Genomic DNA, 25,384 nt, shown 5'->3' with positions numbered 1-25,384 from the left:
TGGCGTACGCTGTATCCCTCCTGGCGTACGCCCCTCGCCGTCGCCGGCCACCTCCGCTGCATGGCCACCATTACCGATGTCGCCCCCTATACCTTCTGCACCGGTGCTCGGCGTGACCCCTACTGACGGTTGATCGACGATTCGCGGCCCCGTGGCCTCGATTTCGACCCTTGGGATCCTTCCTTCTTCCCCATTGCCGCCACCTCCACTGGGCTCCACCATGGTTACACTGGTTCGAGCAAATAACGGTGGAGAATGGGAGATTGAGTGAGAGAATGAAGAGTTTTTGAGGTTTTGGGAGGGATTTCGAAGTTCAAAACCGACTGAGAACAGGTTCCTGCATGGTTTCAGAAGTTTATACGACGTGGGGGCGCGCTGGGCCGGATCTGGGCCGGGTCTGGGCTCGGATCCCTGTGAAAAGTGGCGCACGCCAGTTTCCTAATGCCGTACGCCAGTATGTTGTGGGCCTCAGGCCAAAACTCATGCCTTGTGCTGGAATTCATCCTCAAAATGAAAGCCCGACTCGAAAGTTTTGGACCCATCCCCAAGCAGAGGTCCAATTTCAAATCAACGACGGTCCACCCGTCCAATTTCAAATCAACGACGGTCCACCAGTCCAATTTCAAATCAACGACGATCTATCCGTCCAATTTCAAATCAACGACGGTCCACCTGTCCAATTTCAAATCAACGACGGTCCACCCGTCCAATTTCAAATCAACGACGATCTATCCGTCCAATTTCAAATCAACGACGATCCACTCGTCCAAATTCAAATCAACGACGATCTATCCGTCCAAATTCAAATCAACGACGATCCACTCGTCCAATTTCAAATCAATGACGATCTATCCATCCAATTTCAAATCAACGACGATCCACTCGTCCAATTTCAAATCAACGACGATCTATCCGTCCAAATTCAAATCAACGACGATCTATCCGTCCAATTTCAAATCAACGACGATCCACTTGTCCACAATCAAATTAACGGCGATCTATCCGTCTAATTTCAAATCAACGACGATCTATCCGCCCCACGGTCTTTTTCCCCAACAGAGTCGATGCTTTTGCAAAAGAATCATTCCCCAGGAGAGTCCACATTCTGTGATCTGTCCGTCAAAGACAACAAAGCAGCGGTCTGTCCGCCCCAAATCAAACAGGCCTTTTAAAATTCACGTATTCTGAATAGCCTCGAAGAGGGTGTCTAGAAAAACCTTTGACGTTACTTCTCTCCAGTCAATGGTGCTTCAAGTGCCGTCAAAGGGGGGCTTCTGTAAACACCCCATTCTGGACTGTCCAGATAGCGTTATTTGTCGATCTTTTATTACCCCAATGATGATTATAGTCGAGAACAGTCTGAGGACGATGGTGTGTTTGAGCTTTGAGCGTCCCTAACCTCTCTCAAGCCCATTCCAAACCCTTCAAACCAGAGCCAAACAGCCCCAGCAAAACCCAACTGGCATACGCCAGTGTCTTGGAGGCGTACGCCAGTTAACTGCCACGTGTCAGTCATCGACCGTTGACCCAGTTATCAGTGGCGCACGCCAGTTCATATGTGGCGCACGCCAGTCAAATCCAGTCAAATCAACTTTATTCAGCCATATGGACGAGACTTTTGTGCCACCCTGACGTCGGCCACAGTGTCCCTGATGATTACTCTCGGCAGAGGCGTTCCTTCTCTCTCCTACACCCCCCATCAACTAGTCCCATGCATTTAATGCATGGGAGGCTCCAACCTTGTACCAACCAGCCAAACATGGCCTTGATCAAACTGATCTCAGTCACTCCCCCTCTATAAATACCCCCCCTTGCATTCATTTGCAAGGGGTTAGACACTTTAAGAAGCACAAGGTTTTCTTCTCCTCTCTTCTTGCTCTCTCATTCTCTTCTTCCATTAAAAGAGAAAAGAAAGCAACCCACCTCCATACAGCCACCTTCCAAGCCTCCATCTTCATCCCTTAAGCTCAATACCCCCTTCAAACCTCAATACAAAAAGGTATACCACATTTATGTTCTTTTCTGTTTTCGACTCCTGAGGGGAACCAGCAAGGCACAGGCTAGTAAACAATACTAGTCCTGGCCTTGAACTGGAAAAATACAACAATCGTATGAGATGTACCTTGGCGCACGCCAGTTATCCCATGCCGTACGCCAGTCATGGCAGTTCGAGCTCAACTGGCGTGGGGATCATGGATCGTCGTTTATGTTATTTTATCTTTCTGTCATTCACCCTTGCATGATAATAATCAGTTTACTGCTTTCTGTATCTAGAACTGTTTAGCTGTAGTAGTTACTGCTTGCTCCTTCATATTATTCAAAGGGCTTCTGGGATCCTTCTGGTCATATTCCAGAGCCCAGATGATGCAAAGCCAAGCATTGGATCAAGGTCAAAGTGGCGTACGGGTATCCATAAGTGGCGTACGGCAGTTTGTCCTAGGATCCAGTGGCTGGCCCTTGCATCCTAGTTTAATCTTGGCCTCTTTTATGTCCCCACTCTGTTTAGGGAGTTTCGTGTCTATTTTCATGGCTTCAAACCATCTCATCTGTCTGTAAATATATATTCTATTTTATTTAACTGCATGGTTTGTCCTGGGTGTGCGCTGGTCCCTTTCCAGAGCCCAGAGGGTTGAAAACAAAGACTGAGCAAACACACAAGTGGAGTACGCCAGTTATGGGGTGGCGTGCGCATGTTCTATCAGCATGCAGTGGCTCGGCCAGTGCATGCTGACACAGAATCTGCTAGCGTCCCTGCAGGGCAGCGTACTTCAAGTTATCCAGTTTGCTCAGTGCTTGTTCTCAATCTATATTTAGCATTGCAATCAAGCCATCCATAAAACATTTTGTCACATAAATCACAACTTGTTATAGTTTTTAATCCCCATTAACTGTTCCCCCGCCCTAACTGGCTAAAAATGGTCAAATGAGAGAAAAGATGCAAACGCTTTTACAAAATGCCCGAGTAGAGACCGATCTCCGGATTGGGCGAGAGGGGTGCCATAAAACCCTTCCCATCTCGTAACCTGGCTCCCGAACCTCAGATATCGAAGGTGACGATGGACCAGTCTACAAGCCTTTTTCAAAATCAAGCAAACGTGGCAAAGCGCTTTTCGAGTTCGGTTCCTTGGGTGTTTTCACCGCTAAAACCCGAGTGGCGACTCTGAATCGAAGCGTTTCGCCGCGCTCTTCCGAAAAAGAGCCGCGCCCGATTTTTACAAACCAAATTTCCGGGGCGCGTGCCCACAATAACCATTTCAAAAAATCATGTCCATTAGATACAACTGTGCTACAACAACAGACCGTGGGTGCAGACCGCCTCGCAGGCCCATCTCGAGCCCCGAATGGATGATCTAAATCGTTCAATAATTTTAAAAAATAAAATCGAATGGGCCAGTGAAAAATCAGCTCAATTCGATATGTATAGATACTCGATCCAATCTTCATTTTTTCATTTAGATTTTCAGACTTGTGAAAAATAGAAGATTAGATCGAGCACCTACACATATTAGATCGAGTTGATTTTTCATAGGCCCACAAGTTTTTTTTTTAAATTATTGAACGGCTCGAATTATCCATGCGGGGCCCACTCCGGGACCCACGTGGCGGTCGGTTCTCGTGAAAACCCAAGGTCAGTATCTTTAGCTTTCTCGCATCAGATATCATTCAATACACGATCGGAACACATTTATTTTGGACAACCCCTTTCATCCATTTGTCCAAAATAAATGTGTTACGATCGTGTATTGAACGATATCCTATGGACATGTCTATTTGATTATAAAGGACTACTCGGGCATAAAAGATACAGAGTTGTTCAAATCAAGATTTAGAAGAACACAAATTCAAACTTATTTTTATTGAAATTACAAGACCCACGATTCAATTCACACAAATCAAAACCCACAATCGATACATACACGATTTCCGAAAATTAATTAGTCATTCCAAGTACCAAAACAGGGAAGCGTTCCACATCCTTTGTATTCACAGCAACAAACTAATTTCATGACTAATAGGACATGGGTTTTGTTTTATACGGGAAATATGGATTGTAACGCCCTTAATTTTGGAAACATTAAATAAACATTTTCATTGAAAATCTAAATAGAGTCTGGCTCAATATTACATCATAATCTTAACAAAAGTACTTTTATTCAACAAAAGGAGGGGAAAACTAGAGTTCATATCTATTGCTCCGCTTGTTCATCCATCCTAGTCAGCTCCGAAAGCTTCCAAGGTGTAGAGTTCGCCATGTTTATCTATGAGATCTGACATATTATACCAGCGTCGCCGCCAATATAATATGTCACGATCACCAAAGGTAACACCATGAGCTACAAAAGCTCAATAGAATAACTCATACCCACTAACCCTTGTCTTACAAACATTAGGGCATATTATTAACAAATTCTACTTAGTACATATATATTTAACAAACAGATAACAATGACACATCCGTATTCACTATTCACTATCGTTGGTGTCCATGATTTCTGAGTTTCTCCTACGCGTTATTTCGTAGACCGTGTCACTGGTTACACTTTTCATTAACCAATCAACATTTTCAAAATCGTCATTTTACACACCCAACCTCGGTTCTGCCGTTCCGGTCTCTCGAGTATCCTCACAATGGTTTCGCCGCACCGGGTTCCTATTGGCACACTTTGCATTGGCTCCTCTCCGTGGATAACCAAGCCACACACCCAATCTCGGTTCCGCCGTTCCAGTCTCCCGAGTATCCTCACAATGGTTCCGCCGCATTGGGTTCCCATTGGCACACAAAACACACACCACACAATGGGCTACCACGTCCGGCCAAATTGCGGTTTCTAAAACATTTCACCTTTTCAAAACACGCCTTTTCATTAACCACACCCTAAGTGTCATGTTTCTAACTTCTCGATTTCCGTGTTACGTTTTCATGCATAGACTCCGCGGTAGGACTTTTCACAAGAGTGAACATAAATCATTTATTGTAATCTTGAAACTAAACTAACAAGGTCAACCAACTCTATATCACAAGTTATGCTCAAACACCACTTAAAGCATAATGCCACATGTACGGACGCCATTGGAGTGAAAATAACTTATGCTTTACAACAAGACAAGTAATACAAGCAATCCATGCATACATGCTCATAACCATCCTAAAGATCAAAATATGAATACTTCTATCAAACGACAAAGTCTTATATTTCGAAATCGTTCTTTCTTCCTTTGTGGGAAGTTCAAAACAACATATGTTTATTAGAGTATAAGTCAATTATTCCAACATGCTTATACTTCTATTAGCAAAAATAAGTTTGTTAACTATCATGCATTCTAAACATTATAAGTGATAGATAACCTTATATACTATGGGAAAGCGGTTAAGGATATTCTACATTATACTTAGAATTAGAGAGTAAGGACATTCTACTTATACTTAGAGATAGGGGATAAGAAGATTCTACCGTTCTTCTCGGCGGTTGGTCGGTTTTGAGAATCGAATCGGCGGCGTAACGGCTCCGAATTGCTTCGAAAGGAAGAGAAATGGATTTTCTATTCCTAGAAACAATTTTGCTAACTAAACTAGGCTACTTTAAAGATCTAGGGGTGGTTTTTGGAGATGGTTTGGTGGTAGCTCTCAAGAATTTCAAGAAACTTAAAGAAACTTGAACTTTGGAACTATGAAAGCTTAGAAATCCTAGAGAGAAGTGAGAGCAAAGAGTGAAAGTGTGAGAATGGCTTGAGATCATGAGCTTGCTATTTATAGGCCAAGGGTTCTCTCTCTCTCCCTCACCCGAAATCTCTCTCTCTCTCTCTCTCTCTCTCTCTCTCTCTCTCTCTCTCTCTCTCCTATCTTTGATTTTTTTCTTGCTTTGTCACTTCAAGGCATGGTATGGTGGTAAGTAGAAGGGTAAAGTGCAAGTAACTATCAATATCTAGGCATGGAAGATTAGATTTTGTACTTTGGGTTAGGTTTTAGGAAGATTTGATGGAAGAAAGAAGGGATGGTTCAAGATTTGGTTTAGTAGATTTGCTTTAGTAAGTATATATATAAGGATAATGGTGGGTAGATTTGACTTGAAGAAGTACATAGGAATGGGTTGTAAGGATGTAAGAAGATCATGTCAGGTACTCTCTAAATCTCTCCCATATCTCTCCATCTCTCACTAGTACAAAGTACCTATATATATAACTTGAGTTGGTAGAAGAAATCTAAGATGGCATGCTTAAAATAATCTATGAGGTATATATACCTATATATAAGTACTTAGAAAAATCTAGGGAAGTGACTTTGGTGGGTGATTTACTTCTATTACCCAAGGGATAAAATTTTTCCTAACATTTATTATCCAAAGGGTAGAAGGATAATAGTGTTGAATAAAGTTTGAAATGACTAGTCATGGAGTATAATATGATTACTTCTTAAGGTCCAAGGGTTCAATTAGGGTTTGGAGGGGTTCACAAGGCTCAAAGATGGTCAAAAAGGTCCATTTATGGTTAGGAGATTGTAACTAGGTGAATTGGTAGTCCGGTTCTTCCAACTAATCGGTTGAAAACTAATTCTACTTGCTTCGTAGAATTTCTAGTCAAGAAATATAAATTTTAAGGACTAAAATTTAATTAAGACGGATTATAGAAATTTAAAAGGAATTTTAAAAGCAATACTAATTAATTAAAAAGAAATTTTAATATAAAACAAAAATTTTATTCATTAAAATTTTGAGTCGTTACATGGATATACTTACATAGACATGTCCGTGCATGTTTTGTCTGTACAGGCCGAGAAATAGCTACGCAATCTGGAGAGAGAGAGAGATATGGTGGTGAGTGGTGAGTGGTGATTGGTAGTCGAATGGGTGTAGGGATAAGGAAATTCTAGTAGAGGTCATTGAATGTGCCATGGGCCTATGAGAGAGAGAGAGAGAGAGAGAGAGAGAGAGAGAGAGTAGAGCTGCAAATGAACCGAGCTGCTCGCGACTTGACTCGCTAACAGCTCGTTCAAACTCGGTTCGTCAAATAAATGAACAAGCTCGAGCCATCATTCTCAACTTGTTTCATAAACGAGCCGAACTTACGAGCTGGTATATATATATATATATTGTATAAACTGCATATATGTTTCTTTTTCTGTATATATGTTTTGAATATGCACAACTTTGGGTTTTAATTTCCACCTGTTGGCACGTGGCTTATGCACCCACATCTATGACACAAGGTACGTAAGTCTACTCTTAGTTTTATAGGGGAGGAGTGCAATACCCTTGCATATCTTTTACCGATGAGGGACAAGTCTTGAGGTAAGCTTTTTATTGTGAGGGGAAAAAAATGAGTGCCACATCGGAAGTTTTTGAGAACTCGCACCCACTATATACCAGTATAAAGAAAGAATCCAGCTCTTTTTTTTTTACACATGCTGAGCAAGAGTGTCTCCGAGTTTGGTGAGCCACGTGAGCCGAGCTTGAGCAAACATATTTGAGCTCAATTCAAGGTAGAGCCAAGCTCGAGCCTAAGTAAATTAAGGTGAGTCGAGCCCGACCATGGTGAAATTTGACTCGGCTCGACTTGTTTGCAGCCTTAGTAGAGAGATGAAACAAACCTGTTGGAGAGAGAGAAGGAGGAGGATGTGTTTCAAAAAATTTGGGGCTTTTATTATGGATAAAAGGGTCATTTTAAGTGGGCATGTCAAGTATTCCTTAGGCTCCGTTCCAAAACCTTCTTAAAAAATACTCTCTCAGTCTGGATTTAATTGTCTCCACTTCTATTCTAACCGGCTAAAATATGGGTTATATCTTTCAATATGTAATGAATTTCATATCAAATATGAATATTGTTTGATAGATTTCGATTAGTTCTATAATACAATGTTTTCGAAATCACGTAAAATATTATAAATTGGAAGATATAATCGATTGAAAAATGACACGAACTCCAAAAATGGCTATTAAATCTGGACGGAGGGAGTAAGTATTTATTTTACATTTTCAAACTCAAAAATAATATAAATAAAAATTAATTTTTCAATTTTTTTTTGCACCGTATAAAAGATCTCAATGAGATCTATCAAATAAGATTCATATTGATAGAAAAATTATTATTTACGTAAATATATAATTTTTGAGTTTAAAATTACCTTCTTAAAAAATAAGTATTTATTTTCCTTTCGGAAACAGAACCTTATTCTTTTTGGAGATATCATCTTTTAGGTAATTTTTAGATTCTGCACCACTAAAGTGGTGAATAGTCTTAGTCAGAGCCTCTTTTAGGCAATTCTCCCTTAGCCAAATGTTATAGATTTTGTTACAGAAAATTGAATTCTACGATCCTGTTTTTAACATTTATATTCATTTTGTTGTCTTCTTACATTCATTTTTTTTTTGTCTTCCCGCAAAAAAACTATACACTTTCAAATTAAAATCCAAAAAAAAAAAAGAGTGATTGACATCTACACTCATTTTTTTGTCTTCTTACACTCATTTTTTTTTTGTCTTCTAGCAAAAAAATTACATACAATTGACATCTACACTCATTTTTTTTGTCTTATAACAAAAAAATTACATACACTTTCAAATTAAAAAAAGAAAAAGTGTAGATATAAAAAAAAAAAAAAGCGTAAAATTTCAATTTCCTTGTTATATGCCTAGCATGTCGGAAACAGCAACATCTGACTTCCAATCAGAAACTTGTGATGTGACTGATTCTTCTCCATCTTCCACCTCCCCATGGTGACGAAATCCTAACCCTAACCCCAAGCATTCAAAAACATACAGTATATACTTGATGCCATACACATACACATACGTACACGCATATCTCCCTGTCTTCAATGGAACACTTCCAATCAACCGCCACCACCGCCAACGACGACAACGACCATTTTTTCGACGCACTCGACGATTTCCCCTTCTACGATTGCGTCGACACGATCGAACCAAACTCAGGCCCAACTTCTCATCCAGAAGCTGCCGCCGCCGCCTCCTCGCTCGAACGAAAGCCTTCGCCGGAGATTCCCCAACCCTCCGGCCTCCAGCGCCGGCGTTCGTGGTCTCAGCACGTCCGAAACGACGCCGCCGGTAACGATTCGAAGAATTCTAACCATAATTCTACCGTAAGTCGCCATTCCACGTCACGCGTGGAGAGAAAGTATAGGGTTTCCAGAAGTTTGAAGGAAAATGAGAGGGCAGGTGAAAGACCTGATTCGATCCGTAGCGTAGATGAGAAGACGAAAGAGAGACCTGATTCGAGCCGTAGTGTAAATGAGGAGACGAAAGAGAATTCGACGGTTACGACCGTAGATGATGATAGAGTCGACGAGCCAGCAGGAGTAGAATCGGCTTCCGGCGGAGCTAATGAACGTTCATTTACTTTCCTATTTGTCTTAGCTGGATTGCTGATCAAGGCAATCGCGTTTCAAACAAGTTTATTAGTGAATTTTGTCACATTTCCAATATGGTTGCTCTACTGCGGATACACGTTTGTCATTGATCCGTTTCGAGCTGTTAGGCACGCTAGAGAGTACGGGATGGCTAGAGTGTTGAGAATGTGGGGTATTATAGGGGATACTGTTACGCCGTTTGTGTATGAATGGTTGAAGGAACACAAATCTGTATGGAGAATGGCTTTGCGGTTTGGTTGGGGGTTTCTTTGGGCGTCTTATGTGTGTGTTGTTTTGATTACTTTGTTGGTATCGGCGTTTGTTGTTAGTGGTTTTATGGTGAGGCATTTGGTGGAGGAGCCTATTCAGAGGAAGGAGACACTTACTTTTGATTACACGAAGAATAGTCCCGTTGCACATGTGCGGCTCATATCTTGTCCAGGGGAGCCTCGTGGTGTGACAAATACAGAAAATATTGGGTTGGAGAATGTTGGGGCACCACGGGTTATACCTCCAAAACACAAATTGCAAGTCACTGTTGCATTGACATTGCCAGAGTCAGATTACAATAGAAATCTTGGGATATTTCAGGTATGTATTGTTGATTGATAAGGCTGAAATTTGTTAATTAGTTTTTTAATCATGAAATGTTTCATGGGTCCTTTTCCCGATTTTCTTATATCTCGAATGACATCTTGTCGTGTATCATAAATTCATAATCTTTTAGCCTTTTTGTTTTGGATAAGCGCACATTCTTACTATCCTCAAACCAGGAAAACATGGTCAAGGGGGCATTCCCCCAAACATACAACCGTCCAGTATTAGAAACTGCAGCGAAACACCACTGCTTAAAACAACACCAAACAATCTATCTAAACGACAGAACTCGAAAACAGCAGGAATCAACAACAATATTGTCACTATCTTGGACACAAGCCCCGAATTGCACATAGGGCCTTATTTCCTTGAGATGTCTTCAAATTCCTTATAGAGCTTATAAAATCTCTAATTCCATTTATGGGTCTAAGAGTAACCTTTGCCTTTGCTGAAGTTTATCAGGAAAGATTCTTTGATTCTGGTCATCCACATACCATAGATAGCGACCGGTAAGGAACACTTCAGACAAAGGTATCTAAACCTTGTACCCTTTACGTTCATAGTAAACCATAGACATCTAACTTCCAAGGCATTCCTGGATCATATTCTTACACTGCCAAACTGATAGAATATGGGCACTCAAAAAACAGGTGCTGGTAAGTTTCGTTTGCATTTCTTTGCAAGTGGCAGTTCTCATCAAACGACCAACCCTCACCTACTGAGTCTATCACTAGTACTTAGGCCTTGTCGAGCAGCCAGCCGTAAGATAATTGTCCATCTAGGCATATGCTTCCCACCAGAAAACACTGTATGCCAATTCTGGTCTGGAAATTCATGTCTAACTGAATTTCAATAAGAGCTTACCGGAAAGAAAAAAAACTCCACTTGGGTGGGGCAGCCAGCTCATAAAATCATCTTGACGATGCTCAGGCATCAAATTTGAAGGAGACTTAGCAATAGTGAGTTGAGTGGCCCTCTTCCTCATTCTTGGCCATATTCGCTGACCGTGAAGAATAATAGAAGACATGTTGGCTTGTAGAGATCTGCCCAAGTTGTAATCTGCACTGTCCCAAATTGCTCTCCTTTTTTAACCCACAAGGTGTCTTCTGCCGTCATACTCAAAGCCCAAAGGTATCTCAACATTGTTGCTTTATTCCATTCCTCAAGCATTCTAAACCCCAAACCCTCTTCCTGTTTAGGAAAGCAAATCTGATCCCATCTGATTTTGGCCCTAATGCATTTCATGTCTATTCCTGACCATAAAACAGCATTTTGAACCTCCTTGATCACCTTGCTTGGAATGATGAACATTGAACTCCAATACACTTGGATAGTTGGATACTGAAGAGTACAACCTGTATAAGTTGTGCCCTCCCTGCATAGGATATACCAACAGGCAACCTTGATCGTCTTCAAAATCTTTTCAAATAGAATATCACAAATCCTCCGCTTTGAGCATTGTAGATATCAAGGGGACACCTAGGTACTTAACTGGCAACCTACCTTCCCGAATTGGTTAGATAATCCTCATAAGCTCCTTATTCACCCCATCATAGAAGATAGCAGTTTTGTGGATGCTGGGTTTTAAGCTAAAGAAAGAGTGGAAGGCTTTCACCACATCATTTTTTTAGCGCAAAGGAGTATTTGTTTGCCCCACTTTAAATGAACAAGTCATCAACAAAAGCCGAATTTTACAAACGCAGATCCTTGCATCTTGAATGATAGCTGAACCTGCCCTGTCTCATTCTATACTTCAGCATTGCTGCAAAGCCTCTGTAATTACAAGGAACATATATGGAGATGTGGGATCCCCCTGCCTCAAACCTCTTCGACCAGGAAAGTAACCCTCTAAACTTCCACTAATGACCACTGTGTATCTTGCAGTGCGCGCACATTTTATAATACAGGGGACATACTGTTTTGGGAACTCCTTAGCCAGCATAGTATCAAATAAAAAATTCCAACCAACAGATTCATAGGCTTTCATTAGTCTATCTTTATTGCACATCTAGGTGGCCCTTCATTCCTATTTTAACCTCTCACATGTTCTTGCATTAGTAACACATTGTCTATCATTGATTTTCCTTTCTTGAGGGAAGACTGAGATTGATCTTCTAGGACTGGGAGAACAGGCTGTAATCTGTTGGCCAAAACCTCAGCAATGCATTTACAAGTAGCATTACAGCAGGAGATGGGTCAGATATGCAATTACTCAAGATTCCTCTCTTATGTTAGAGTAACATTTCAGATAGAAGAAGCATAGGTCTGCCGTCGGTTGGTTTGCCCGAAGATGCCTTCAGTTTATCTTAAACCGTGTATGCTGACACTCTTGAACAAAGAGGCACCAACTGCACGAAACCCACTAGCCTCTCAGAAATTACCCTATCACAGTTGAAATCTCCCCTTTGAGTCCAAGCATTATTGCCAGTCACTGCACTTATTGTCCTCATTGCTGACCAGAATCTTCTCCTATCTGCAGGCTTATTTTGGCCATAAACTATGGACAATAAGAACTTCTTTGAATCGTCCACTATCACAATCTGGGCAACTACTATTTGATCAGAAAATGAATCACATAGATATTAAGCAGAGAAGAAAGAAAAGGTTTCTGATGCAAGATTTCATGACAAGGACAGGTGTTTAGAATTGTACTTTATTGATCACGGTCTCTCTCTCTCTCTCTCTCTCTCTCTCTCTCTCGTAAGGGGTGGAATCCATTCGTGATTGAGCAATAATTTTCTGCTAATTAAATAGAAAAGAGAGGCTTATCACTGAAAGTTCTTAAGACATTTAGATGAGATTGCACTTCTTTGTGTTAGTAGAGCTTGTTCAAATCTTGTTTCTTAGTCATTGTATTCTTGTTCTTTTCTCTTTCTCTCCTTAGTTTCTTTCGGAAGTGATTTGTTTACTGTGGTTTCCAAATGTTGTGCACTATATCATATTTTTGCAACTTGTCTATAGTTTAATTTTCTTGTTTGAGTGATGTATTGAATACTTGCAACTTCAACAGTTGACTTTTCTTGTTCCAGTGTTCTACGAGTATTACTTGAATGAAAATGATAAATTCATTTCCCGCCTACAGGTTAGGGTTGACTTCCTCTCTGCTAGTGGTAAAGCCCTTGCAAGTTCGAGCAAACCATGTATGTTGCGATTCAAGAGCGAGCCTGTCCGCCTTCTCCTCACTTTCCTTAAGGTCGTTCCTCTTCTCACTGGCTATTCATCAGAATCACAGACTGTGAATGTAAAATTTAGAGGGTTCACTGAAGGAGACAATCCCACTGCCTGTTTGAGGGTAATGATCGAACAAAGGGCAGAATTCCGGCCTGGAGCCGGTGCACCACAAATATACGATGCATCATTAACCCTTGAGTCGGAACTACCTCTGCCAAAAAGAATTATATGGTACTGGAAAAAAACAGTTTTTATATGGATTGGCATGAGTACATTGACAATGGAGTTGCTGTTTATGCTACTCTTCTGCAGACCTATTATCATGCCCAGCATAAGGCCTAGAGATGGTTCTGCCAACCGTAGCACTTTGCAAAACCATCACCCAGCTCAAAGGTAGCTTCTGTAAATTTTGTGATGACGGAAGAAATGATTTGATCTCCCTCGCTGTATTCTGCGATATCTGAAAGTGTGTTTTATTAGGCATGGTCCTCAATCTTTGTTGTTGCACAATTATTTTATTTGTTCAACCAATGTATATATGTCATCTTTGCCATAGCCATTGTACATAGCAACTGCTAGAGAGAAATCTAATAATAAGTCGGAAATTATAAGCCCTTGTACATCTTCCTCCTGCTCTTGTTGACGTGTTGGGACTGAGAAACCAGTTATTGAAACTGTGGAGACGGGAAAGGGTACGGATGTTGGTTATATATTCTTTGTCCATCATCTTTCCATTAGCTATTCCCCCCTTTTGGTTAGCCAGATATCGCAAGATTTCTCTATTTTTTTCTTTTGTTTTTTGTTTTTTTTTGTTTTTTGTTATCACCATATCTCTCCATTCAACAAGCAGCGTGATCTCCACCATTCTTTCTTTTCCTTTTGTCAAAGGGTAAGAAACTTTCATTGATAAAAAAGTACACCAAAGAAAATAAAAAAGTACACCAAAGAAAACGATTCTCGTTCCATAAAGAATCTAATAACCAATCAGGAAATCTAGCTTCGCAAATACGAATATCAAAACCTTGCAATCCAAAGTTGCCTAATTGTGTGCAATTACATTTGCTGATCTACAAATACAAAGAAAATTACAAATGCTAAACCGATCAACTTCATGGCGAATATCTTCAATGACAACTTCCACTTCCGTAGGGCAAGTTCACACAGTGATGGTAGTCAACCCAACCGATTGGATTTGTCATCAGACCACCACTGCCTCTGCCTTGGTTCATTAAAGGACTATCACCACTACCTTTATCGAAACTTGAAACAGCATCTCGATGATAAAGGCAAAGCCAAGAGAAAGGAAAAAACACCAAGAAACTCTTAGATCTAAGACCAAGAGAGAAAAACCCTCGCTGGAAAGAAGAGGTTATTGAAAACGAAATAAAGTCATCACTAGGGAGGAAGAAAAACACTCATCAAGGGTAAAACCCTATCCTCCCGCTGCCGCATTAGGGTGCTGAAAACCCTAGGAGAAGGAAGGGAAAGAAGAGAAGAGGCAGCTAGGGTTAAGAGAGAGAGCTCAGCCATTCTTTCCACTAGTGTAGGACAGGAATTTACGGTAACTACCAAAAAGTCATGCAAAGTTGGTAGATCAGTGAACATCAAATGGGTACCCAGCGGTTTTTTTTAAGGCTTCAAGTTCATGGATAGGCTAAAGGCCTAAAATCGGCACAAGCTCTACAATTGCTCCCTCTTATTCAAGTGGAAATTGATAGTCAAGCCGTTATTCCACTGCTTCTTGACACTAAAATTTTGCTCATCATCTTAGTAAATCTCATTTTCGGATGCAGGCACCTCCTTGGGGAACGCGCCTTTTTTTTATTTATTATTATCGGCGCAACTAGAATAGTTAGATTAGCACCGTAGAAGAAGCGAAGTTGAACTCCAAACCTTCTTTCTCCTAATACTTAAATGCACTCCTGATGCCGTTGGACCAAAGACCTCTTGGCTGAGGAACCCGCCCACCAGTTGATCACACCTTTTGAAAAGCAGAACTTCTTTCTTCTAGCACTTAAGTGCACTTCTGATGCCATTGGACCAAAAGCCTCTTGGCTGAGGAACCCGCCAGTTGATCACACCTTTTGAGAAGCAAACCTTCTTTCTCCTAATACTTAAGTGCACTCCTAATGCCATTGGACCAAAGGTCTCTTAGCTGAGGAACCTACCAGTTGATCACATCATCGGAGAAGCAAACCAATGCTCATCTTAACCAAGCAATCGAGTCCACTTCAAGACATTCCCTTAAATCAGGACCGGCTCTAACCTACGGGGCCGAAGCTAAATGCAAATTTGGGGCCCTTTATGTATTATTCAGAACAAAATATTAAAAGCTAAATCAACGTAGAAAAAGGTAAAGATACAAAACTTCAAATGTATTCCTTATGACACGTGAAATATATTTGGATTCCCTTCTCTCTTGCTTGATAACCTGCTTTTTCTCTTCTATAAGCCCCAACTCTTTGTAGATTGTATTGTTTTTTTTTTTTTTTTTTACTGCATTCCTTCTATATTTTATTTGAGGAAAAGTCTTCAATACACACCTCTTTAAGGTGTGTACCACATGCACTTATTGTGTGGTTCATATTGTGCCACCTCATAAAAAATTACTTATAGGACCGGTCATTCATAACATTTTATTTCGTATCGTAACTTTTATTCTAAAAATTCGTAACTTTTCATCAATATGATTCATAACTTTTTAGCAATAGATTCACAACATTTTGGAAATCATAACATTTTAGTGTGTTTCAATGAGCGTGCATATGGTACACACCCAAATAAATGGTGTGTATTGTAGCACTTCCCTTTGTTTGATGATCCAAGTATCTTTTGAAATTGAGATTAGAAACAAAGCAATCCCACGTAGAAAAGCAAATGATCAAGAGGATTATGTTTTTACAAAAAAACTTCAACCAATAACCAAATCTGCTTCTATCCCACATCAAATTTACAGAAAACAAACATTTTATTCCACCTTCTTTGTGATTTTGTTTCTCTTCAAATATGAGCAACCAAAATTTTCTAGTTCCGGTCAATTAAAATAATTATGCCTACTACATAGAATATCAAAATTGGGGGTTCTTTGAGCTTGGGATTGGAGGCCCAAAGCGGCTGCTTCCTTGATCTCCCCAGAAGCCGGCTTTGCCTTCAATCATGTCATCCTAATGACTTTCTTTTTTGCTAATGGATCTCCGCCTACTTGTATTAAACCTCAACCTATGGGGTTTACCTACCCCAGAACTCTGGACTCGTTTAATGCGTTTTTGTTTCACCAAAAAAAAAAATTTAAGTGAGCTGATGTGTATGAATGACACTTAGTCTCCACCTGTATGTTAATATATATATATATATTTTTTCATTTTTGCCAAACGATAGGATGTTAGGTTAGTTGTTAGTAGTTACAACGGCAGTCGAGCAGCTCTTCCATGAGGACTCGAACTCAAGACCTCTTCCTTAAGGAGAGTAAGTAACCAACCACACTAGTCGATGTTCCCACCACCTCATGTTAATGGGAGCAATTTAGATTATGGCACTTCGAATACACAGACAGACATCGTGGTAAAACAACGAATTGTCTCCCAAGACATAAGAGTAGGACTCGATGCAATGACCGTGGCACCTTCACAGCGCATGTTGAAGAAAACAAATCCAAATTTGCTGCTGCTCAGCATTCCCACTCACTCAAGGGTGTGGGTAACGTCCATGATCTCTTCCCGAATCAAACATGAATTGAATCAAAGTAACGGGGACTACTTTGCCGAGTTCCTTAGGGAGCGCTTTTTCAAATAAATAAAGCAAATTGCTTCAAAAAGTTTGTGGTAAAAAAGCTTTGCCTGGAACTCCAGAGTGAATTCTGGAGTTCTTCACTCTAAAATTCCAGGCAAGCTAAAAGGAAGATAATCGTAAACAGGAGTCAACGGTTGGCCATAAGGGATTCAACTCAACAGCTGTGAACAGGCCTTCAAGGCCGATAAACTGCCGATGTTGCCTCGTTAATTGAAGCTCATAAATATCTCCCATCCAGCATTTTACAGAGGCCATCTGCTGGAATAAAAAAAGCCAATATACTTCTTTTCCACTCCGTTATCATTCCCCACATTCATGGGAATCGAAACACAGATCAAGATTTCATTTTAGAAACCATCTGCCATAAGACCGTAAAGCAAGAAACCTATTCTTTGCCCTGTGCCTCGAGCATGGTTCAAATAAGTATACATTACTTAGCAGAATTCTTTTACACATAAAAGCATGTACTGTTCTCATTTACCGAATATGAGATTAAGAGGTTATAACTAGAGAGAAGTATCAAAATACCATCTGTAAAAGATAATTCAAGGTCACAGTTTCCATAAATGCCACCAGCGGCATAATAAGGTCCTTGATTATAAACCAACTAAAAGAGCAAATATTTTTTTTGCCCTACCAAAGAGAGCACAAGTTTCGCCAGAAAATTTCCAGGCAGCCATACTATGATTCATTTGCGAGCTTCAACTTTCTTCTGTTCTTTGGCTGCAACAAATGCAAAACACATCAGTATCCTTGTCATAAAATGCCACCAAAACTGAAAACAAGCAATCAGTGCACCAATCGCATGATGTTACCTGCTTTTTCTTCTTCTCGTTTTTTGGCAGCCTCAGCCCTTTGTTGTCGTATAAGCGCCAACCGATCTGCAATACAAGCATATACAGGAAAGGCTATGATGTATCTCTTGGAGTCATATGATTACAAATGCAAAGGGAGAGAGAGAGAGAGAGGTATCTAAGCTCATCTCTTAAGAATGAAAACATAAATGGAAAAATGGTCCTTAGCATTAACCGGTCCGGGATTAGGTGTTGCTACATCACAAGCTCATGTTTGCACGATCTTAATCTGTATTTACTTGAATGAAAATATCCATGAAACAGGTTATTTATTTATAATTGAACAAAAGCAAGCAACGAAAAAAAACAACGGGGATAAAAATAGAAAGGTAACAGAGGCTGGTGAGTTGTGGACTTATTCTTGCAGAGTTTAGCTTGGTTTGGGTGATGCTGTGGGGAAGATACTTTGACGCCGGAGAATTGACGCCGGAGAATTGGATGTCCCAACAAAAATGAATGGAAGTTATGGGAGGGAGCAGATTTGGATGTTTAGTGGACTATTTAGAACGAACATAAACTCTGATACTTTTTGAGAATGTTAAGGCACCAATATAAACTACATGAATGCCTACAATCACACTCTACTCTTAAAAGAAAACTGCTGCAAGCTTACACCTGTCAAAAACCAGCTTCACTCTCCTGATCAGAAAAACTTCGCACTCACAATTCATGCTTAACTTGAGAGCCACATGAGCAACCAACCACTCTTTTTCATTCTCATTTAGTGAATATGACAAATTCCTGTCTTTTAACAGAGGGCCTACTCATCCATAAGCATTACAAAATTCTACGTGTTACAACTCTTAAACCAATTACCACATCCACGTATAGCATTACCTGAATCCAACTCCATGTTTGATTGGGGAATAAAAATATGGAATCAGGTCCAATCTGGAGGGGCCCGCGTAGTCCCACATTTGGCCCATGATGAATTCCCAAGACCAGGAGAAACCATTCAGTGGTCCTGCAACCTAACAACTACACCCACAACTTTGTGTGGCTGTAAAGGCTATGGAACCAAGGGTCGAATAATTTCTCCAAGCCCAGTCTACATATTCCATATTCATGCCGTAAACCCTGCCGCTCCATCTAACTGTGATGAACACCCAGCCCCGCTTTATCCAATTCATTATTCCACCTTAATCAAACAAACTATAATTCCCACTCGATCAATTTTAGTCCAATGGAATATCTACCTAATCTATTACCCCACAAGATCACTAATCCCATCCTGCAAATAAACACAACTCAAATATTGAATAGCAGTTATCTTTATCAATACTCCATTCTCAATTCACACAAGTGTTGTGGACAAAAGGATTGTGTTATTCCTTTTCTCTGTGCAAGTATAACTAACTACTCCACCTATCGGTGAAGATGATTGACTCACTCTTCTTTTGAGCTTGACTAGACACACCAGTCAAAAAGCCATCGGTCAGATACTGTAGTCACAATTCAAGAATATCCACGTAATGTAATAAACTGTCTAAAATGCAATAAATACAACCAGGATAACTTGATCCTTAAGAAAAAAGAGAGCTATTAATTAATTCATTAAAGACCAAACCATACCTAAATCTTTCCTTGCTTGTTCTGTTTTCCCTTGTTCTTGCATCCTCATGTACCTCTCATGAGCTTTCTGCTTCTCTATCTCTTCCCTGTCGTCAAATAAAGAAAATATGAAGCTACAATGAACTGTTTCCAGTTGCAAATATCTCAAACATAACTTATAAATATCCAAAATGACGGAGGACAGAGCCGGAAGATAAACAATTCAACTATGGTGGGCTGGTAGTCGTGATGCATGACTATAACTGTATATCAAGGTATATATTGTAATCACTTGTGAGCACGACCAAAAGCCACGATTTGCTTCAACGACAGAAGATAAATACCGAAGTCATCAAGTCGAGCTTAAGGGCGAGTTTAAAGGCGGTAAACGCAGGTCTAAACTGATTGCTCTCAAAGCACACCCATGAACTTCTATATGGCAGGCCAAGCGTTTACCATCGCATCAATCAAGTCCCCACTTATCGAACTTCTATTTATTTCCAACAGAGGTATCCAGCTATCTTTCTGAAAGCCCAATTTCCCCAAGAAACCCATGGCATCTATCATTACACAGTACATACCAATGGCCCATGCATCTACTTCTTGGCAGGTCTCTTTGGCATAAACTTCACAACCAAAGAGTCCAGCCAACAGACCCAACGGAGTTGTCTAAAGACTTAAATTGAGTACCAATTGAGGAACTTGCGGATCAAAGCATGTTTGACGCTAGAAAGGAAAAAAAAAAACTTGCAATATGAATAGCCATAAAATGCCTAGAAGGGCTGAAAATTTGCCAAGACGTCCTAGGTTGAAGCACAAGCTGCATGTGTAAAAGTGTATTAAGGATGCAAGTGTTAATAAAAGGAAACCTGAGAACAGGCAGGTATTCAAGTGAACAGAAAGATTGACCCCACAAGTGATTATGTAAAGCAGAAAATCACACGTTAAGATAACAAGGAAATACATATGCTATTGTGCTTACAAAGTTGCATTTTTCGTTTCTATCTATTTGAATTACTTGTTTTTCGCCTTGCCAATGGAAAAACAAATATATGGAAAGCAGGAGGAAAAGGTAAGGGGAGTCTTTACTTGATGATAGTATGATTTATTCAAGAATGACTAGATAACTGAAAGAAGTAGACGAAGACAAACAAACCTCTCACGTCTTGAGAGTTCAGTCGTTTTCTCAATCTGCAAAAACAAATATATCAAATACAATTTTTTATCACAACAAATTAAACAACAATGAAAAACTTTGACTACTTACATCAACATCCCTAGCTTTCAAGGTCTTTGGCTTCACCAAATTAGGATTCTCAATCTCAATAACACCTTGGGTGCCCTTCCGCTTCTTAAATTGACAAAAGTACAGACAAGCTGATTTAGAAACTCATCATTCAAATAGAGCAAGGTAGAATGGTAGATGAAAACCCATTAACGAACAATCTGAAAAATATCATGAATGATATACACAGAAGTAAGAAGCTCACTCACTTCAGATTCTTCCTCAGACTCCTCTCCAGATTCTTCCTCAGATCTCTCTTCCTCCTCCTCTTTGGCTTCTGCCTACAGCATAAATACATCATATAAGGTGCCTGGAAGTGGAAGCAACTCAAATGAAAACCAGTATTGTAAGGATGTACATGGATGACATTTACAATCTCTATGTTCTCACTGTTCTAGCATTTCGAAATTCAAAATGCAAATGCCAAAACTGCAGCCATCTGACTTTCACTTTATGAACATTTTCCATGCAGCAGACCTGTCAACAGAACTCCTTTTCCTCCAAGGCATAAAATTAGTTGACGCTTAAGTGTCCATTTTGTATTCAACATATCTATTCGCCAGCGGATCATTTAGTTATATTTTTCACATGCCAATTTGGTCACTGATCAAAATCCTATGCCTCTTCTCCATGCATAGACACGCCTTTACGAAGACAGTATTCATGTCGAAAAATGACAAACGCATAAGCACAGACTATACAGTCCAATATCCAGATTTCGTAGAACATTGCCATGTCCAACGGTGCATTTCAATGTTAAAAACTGTCACTATAAGGACATCTTAAATATGCTACCGCTGCCACAAAACATTTGGGCTTTCTGAGCCAATACAGTGGTAGTTTTCCCCATCATTAGAGGAAAAAATCCTAAACCACAATGATGCAAATCCCAAATGCTGGATTTCCACCTTCAGATGCCAAGTAAAAGGGGAAAAAAGAAACAAAAAAAATCTTGCAGTGCTAACTGTAATCATAAAAGCATCGGTAAAAGAATCAAAATAGAGAATTACCTGTTTAAATGTGCGAGGACGAGCCGACGTACCAGCAACTGTGACCGTTTAAGTGCATCAGGAAAGCACAAGAAATAATCAGTAGATTCAGTACTTAATTTCAGCCACTGTTCCAAGTGTCATCAACAGTCTCAATATCAGACAATAACACGACCCCTCCCCCTCACCCCAAAACACCCAACTCACCCACCCAAAAGAGAGATCAAAATCTTTAACCAACCACGTATATTGAGAGAGAGAAGTTTAACTTGAACAAAACCAGAGATAACAAAGATTCAAAACAGCCCCAAATACCAGGAAAGTCATCAGGGAGAAAAGCAAATGTATCTGGCTGTAAAGCTTCTTCTCTCTAACCTCAAGGGGGTTGTCGTAGTGGTTAACTGGCTTGCCTCGGCGGGGCTTACCACCCCAAGGTCACAGGTCCGATTCCCCTCTGCAGCAATTTGTCCTAGGGGCGACCTCACCTCACACAAACGCGTGGAAAGGGCTGTGGGAGGGGCTGGAGAGATTAGTCCGGTTCATCGAGACACTCTTAACTACAAGTGTGACTTTTAGCAAATAATATTCCAGCATCAAACCTATGTGCTATGCGAAGTAAGCTGATACTGTCAAGTCATACTTGTATGGATAATCAATTCCATAAGTAAGCTGATAGTGCTACACTGGTAAGTTGATACTGTCAGAATGCATGTGTTACATGGTTAGCCAATTCAATAAACCCTTCACTGGAAGTACCTGATCGACTACATTTCTAACTATTGCAACTTGCAAGATGGCGTAAAATGTTCAGCAGAAGGTTCTATCTCCTTTAAAGATCAACGCGCAAGTGGAGAATCACATACAACATCAGAGAGGACGATGTTGGTCCCTGGTTCTCACTAATTGCTGAGACATGATACTTATTTGAGCCCTCTAAGATGAGTAAAGTGAAGAGCTGATATACCATAGATCTATGAAGCACGTGTACGGCTAAGAGTAATGGTTTTTTTTTTTAATCTTTGAAATTGTTGCAAATATTAAAAGAAAAGGGATGATGGCATCATATCCCTAAATCTAAGAACAAAAAATTCCTAAATCTAAGAATAATCCTGTGCCTACCCAATACCCAAATCCGAGATTGGCAAGAAACCAATCAAGGAAGCACCCATTGGGACAAGCCCACTCCTAATTGGCCTAAACTGCCCAAATAGTTTAGGCTCAAATATGAAAATACAGCTCAAATGAAAACGGGCCAGAGCGAGACCCAGCCCAAAGAAGGCCAAGCCCAGACCCGCACCCCTAAACCCTATTCGGTGCAGATCACCACTGACACTGCGCCCTCACCGTCAGCCACCACCCCCAACAAGCAATCCACCACCACCACAAGACACCACCCGCCAAGGTACCCAAAACTGGAAGATCAAAAATTACCAGACCGCAACACTAAACTAACTCCTTGGTCCAAAAACCCTATGACTAATGGACCAGTTACAACAGATAAGAAGATTAATATCAGATCTTTTGATAGACCTCCAAGAGCTAATTAAAGCTCTAACATCAATGAGGATGTTGTGAAATAAGTGAGGGAGATGGTAAAATCCCACCCTAGTCCCACGTCAGCTAAGAATATGAAACTCGTGGGAAGTATAAGTAAATCCATCAAGCCTACATGGTACATCTGAGATATATCTTTTGAGGCCACGTGTTCAGGCCGAAGGATATCCGTGGCCAGTGCTGGCCTTGATGCTTGGGTTGCCCAAGCCCGACTTCAAGCTTGGTTGCCCACATACTATTAAATCATAAAAAAAATAGAATGACATACAAGTCAAAAAAAAAAAAAAAATCAATGTTACATGGTGCTTTTAGCTGGAATTACATCAAAAAATCAAAATCAAAATGTAAGTCCGGTTATATTGCTATAAGATTACCACGATTCAATTCAAAGAAAACCACTTTTCCTTGCATTTCTTGAAGTAAAATCTCCAGTTGAGTTATCGTGCTTTAGTTTATCTATGTATACTCATTTTCAATTGAGAATCTGAGATCATAGTCAATCCATTTAATCTCTCGTGTGACATAATCGTCCAAAGGTAAATTTGTATGCAACTTCAACTAAGAAAAATTACTCTCTGTCGAAACAACTATTTTTACAAATTCTTTTTAGCCCAAAAAAAAAAAGGCCTACTATATAAGGTTAAAATTAAGCGAGTAATATTTACCTATGTAGACATTTTAATATCTATATCAGTTATTGTAATCAAAAGAAATTATGAAATTTACCATATAAACCGTTTAACTTTCAATGGTAGAGGTTACATGAAAAAATAAAACCAAAAGAAGTAATAGAAGGAGGCTTAAGCAAATAATAATAGTAATAAAAAAGATATGTTCTATAAAGAGACAAAGAACTGAAGAAGAATCTGTTTCTTATTCAAGCGACAAAACAATAAATGCCTTTCGGATTATTTACTTCCAGAAAAAAATAAAATAAAACCTGAAGAAGAAGGTCAGGATAAATGAAGAAAAAGGAAAGGGGAATCTCCACGCTGTGACTCGAACATGCGTGCATTGTAAGGAAAGACCCAAACTTTCCACTGGGCCAAAGGAACTCTCTTTATATATGTCGCTAACTTAAATATTTATTACATACTTGGTAGTTTATTTTTTTTTATTTTTTTTGGTTTCCCCGTGGTGAGGGGTTGCCAAGCCCGGGGGCTTGTTGGACTTACCCTGGGGCCGGCCCTGTCCGTGGCCAGCTGGTCGGGTCACTAGAACCATGCTACATACCAATACCTGGTCCATTACCGTTACAACCGTAGAACACAAGAAGTTTGTTCAATTGACCAATGGCAATAACCAGGTATGTTACCGTTACAAGTAAGTTTACTGTTACCTCTGCAGCTTTTTGGTCGTTCCAACTTCCCACCCGCGTGGCTAACCAATTGACCACTAAGGCACTAACAAAAGCTTATGCTGACAGTACGAATTTTATTACTAAAATCAATCAACTTATGGAACACAGTATACCCACCAGAGTCTTCAACATGTAGAGTATACTCTTCACAAACAGAAAGGAGGGGGAAAAACCACAAGAGAATCCCACACAGAAATGAAAGATCAACTTCAGAAATCGAACAGACTCAACCCAATCCCAACCATAACAAACTCAGCAAATCATCAAACAAGTCCCACCACATAAACATCCTCACGAAACACAACTAATACCAAACATTAAAACGAATCCAAAAACTAACACGCAGAAACGTACACTATGGAAAACGAATAACAGGAAAAAAGGGCGCATACGCATCTCTTCAGGAGTGGAGAACTGGCGTCGACCGGTAGGCTTGCCCTTGAACTTTCCTCTCCCCATTCTCTCTCTGCGTTTAGAGCGTGTGATCGATCAGGTATTCAGAAAGTTATAGAGGGAGAGGGGAGGAATTGTTATAGATGAAGAAGAATCGGATCAGAGAGAGAAGAAGCAGATGCTCCTTTTCTGCAATTGGTTCGATTGGAGGAAACTGGTGTTCGGGATCGTCTTCGGGTTTATATTCCGCAGAAGAAAAGAAACCCTAGTTGTCTTTTCGGTCCCCAGAGCAATTTAGCGAACCCAGTAAAGGATAGAGGAGAATTTTGTGCGTGCGTACTCGAACGGATGGATAAAAGCAAATCCGTATCCGGTTGTTTGGTGGAATTGCTTGTATAATTTGCTTTACATACGATTGATGGGAATTTAATTTAGGGATCAGGTCATAAGGTCATCCACAGTGATATAACTAAAAGATAA

At 40.2% G+C, this 25,384-nt stretch overlaps 2 protein-coding genes and 1 long non-coding RNA gene across 4 annotated transcripts; 2 read left to right on the top strand and 1 right to left on the bottom strand.

Annotated features, from left to right (window-relative positions):
* Window positions 1–8,619: 8,619 nt before the first annotated feature.
* On the top strand, window positions 8,620–13,743 carry LOC131315986 (seipin-2). Of its 2 annotated transcripts, none has more exons than XM_058345251.1 (2): window positions 8,620–9,952; window positions 12,438–12,634. In XM_058345251.1, exons 1-2 carry the CDS (start codon window positions 8,813–8,815, stop codon window positions 12,600–12,602), a joined length of 1,305 nt encoding a protein of 434 aa, XP_058201234.1. In that variant the 5' UTR covers window positions 8,620–8,812; the 3' UTR covers window positions 12,603–12,634. The 2 variants fall into 2 exon arrangements, with proteins under 2 accessions (XP_058201234.1, XP_058201233.1); XM_058345250.1 differs by lacking the exon at window positions 12,438–12,634 and adding an exon at window positions 13,041–13,743 and having other exon boundaries at window positions 8,621–9,952.
* Window positions 13,744–17,329: 3,586 nt separating this feature from the next.
* On the bottom strand, window positions 17,330–25,354 carry LOC131315984 (uncharacterized). The gene is made up of 8 exons (XM_058345249.1): window positions 24,904–25,354; window positions 21,619–21,656; window positions 20,818–20,889; window positions 20,591–20,674; window positions 20,480–20,514; window positions 19,345–19,430; window positions 17,734–17,799; window positions 17,330–17,641 (listed from the first exon to the last, which is right to left on the bottom strand). Exons 1-8 carry the CDS (start codon window positions 24,968–24,970, stop codon window positions 17,607–17,609), a joined length of 483 nt encoding a protein of 160 aa, XP_058201232.1. The 5' UTR covers window positions 24,971–25,354; the 3' UTR covers window positions 17,330–17,606.
* LOC131315985 (uncharacterized) lies at window positions 23,128–24,796 on the top strand. The gene is made up of 2 exons (XR_009196956.1): window positions 23,128–23,247; window positions 24,354–24,796. It is a non-coding gene; the product is annotated as an uncharacterized LOC131315985 (long non-coding RNA).
* Window positions 25,355–25,384: the final 30 nt, after the last annotated feature.

The sequence above is a fragment of the Rhododendron vialii genome, chromosome 2a (assembly GCF_030253575.1).
Source record: "Rhododendron vialii isolate Sample 1 chromosome 2a, ASM3025357v1".
Lineage (NCBI taxonomy): Eukaryota > Viridiplantae > Streptophyta > Magnoliopsida > Ericales > Ericaceae > Rhododendron > Rhododendron vialii.
The sequence above is the reverse complement of the archived record's forward strand: the minus strand, read 5'-3'. Positions and strand labels throughout refer to the sequence as shown.

What these genes read in the sequence shown, in the direction of transcription:
- LOC131315986 (XM_058345250.1), top strand. Translation starts at nt 8,813, where the DNA reads ATGGAACACTTCCAATCAACCGCCACCACCGCCAACGACGACAACGAC. An exon ending in GAAATCTTGGGATATTTCAG is followed by an intron (nt 9,953 to 13,040) that starts GTATGTATTGTT and finishes TCCCGCCTACAG; the next exon opens with GTTAGGGTTGACTTCCTCTC.
- LOC131315984 (XM_058345249.1), bottom strand. Translation starts at nt 24,970, where the DNA reads ATGGGGAGAGGAAAGTTCAAGGGCAAGCCTACCGGTCGACGCCAGTTC. An exon ending in TGAAAGCTAGGGATGTTGAT is followed by an intron (nt 20,515 to 20,590) that starts GTAAGTAGTCAA and finishes TTGTTTTTGCAG; the next exon opens with ATTGAGAAAACGACTGAACT. An exon ending in ACGAGAAGAAGAAAAAGCAG is followed by an intron (nt 17,642 to 17,733) that starts GTAACATCATGC and finishes CATTTGTTGCAG; the next exon opens with CCAAAGAACAGAAGAAAGTT.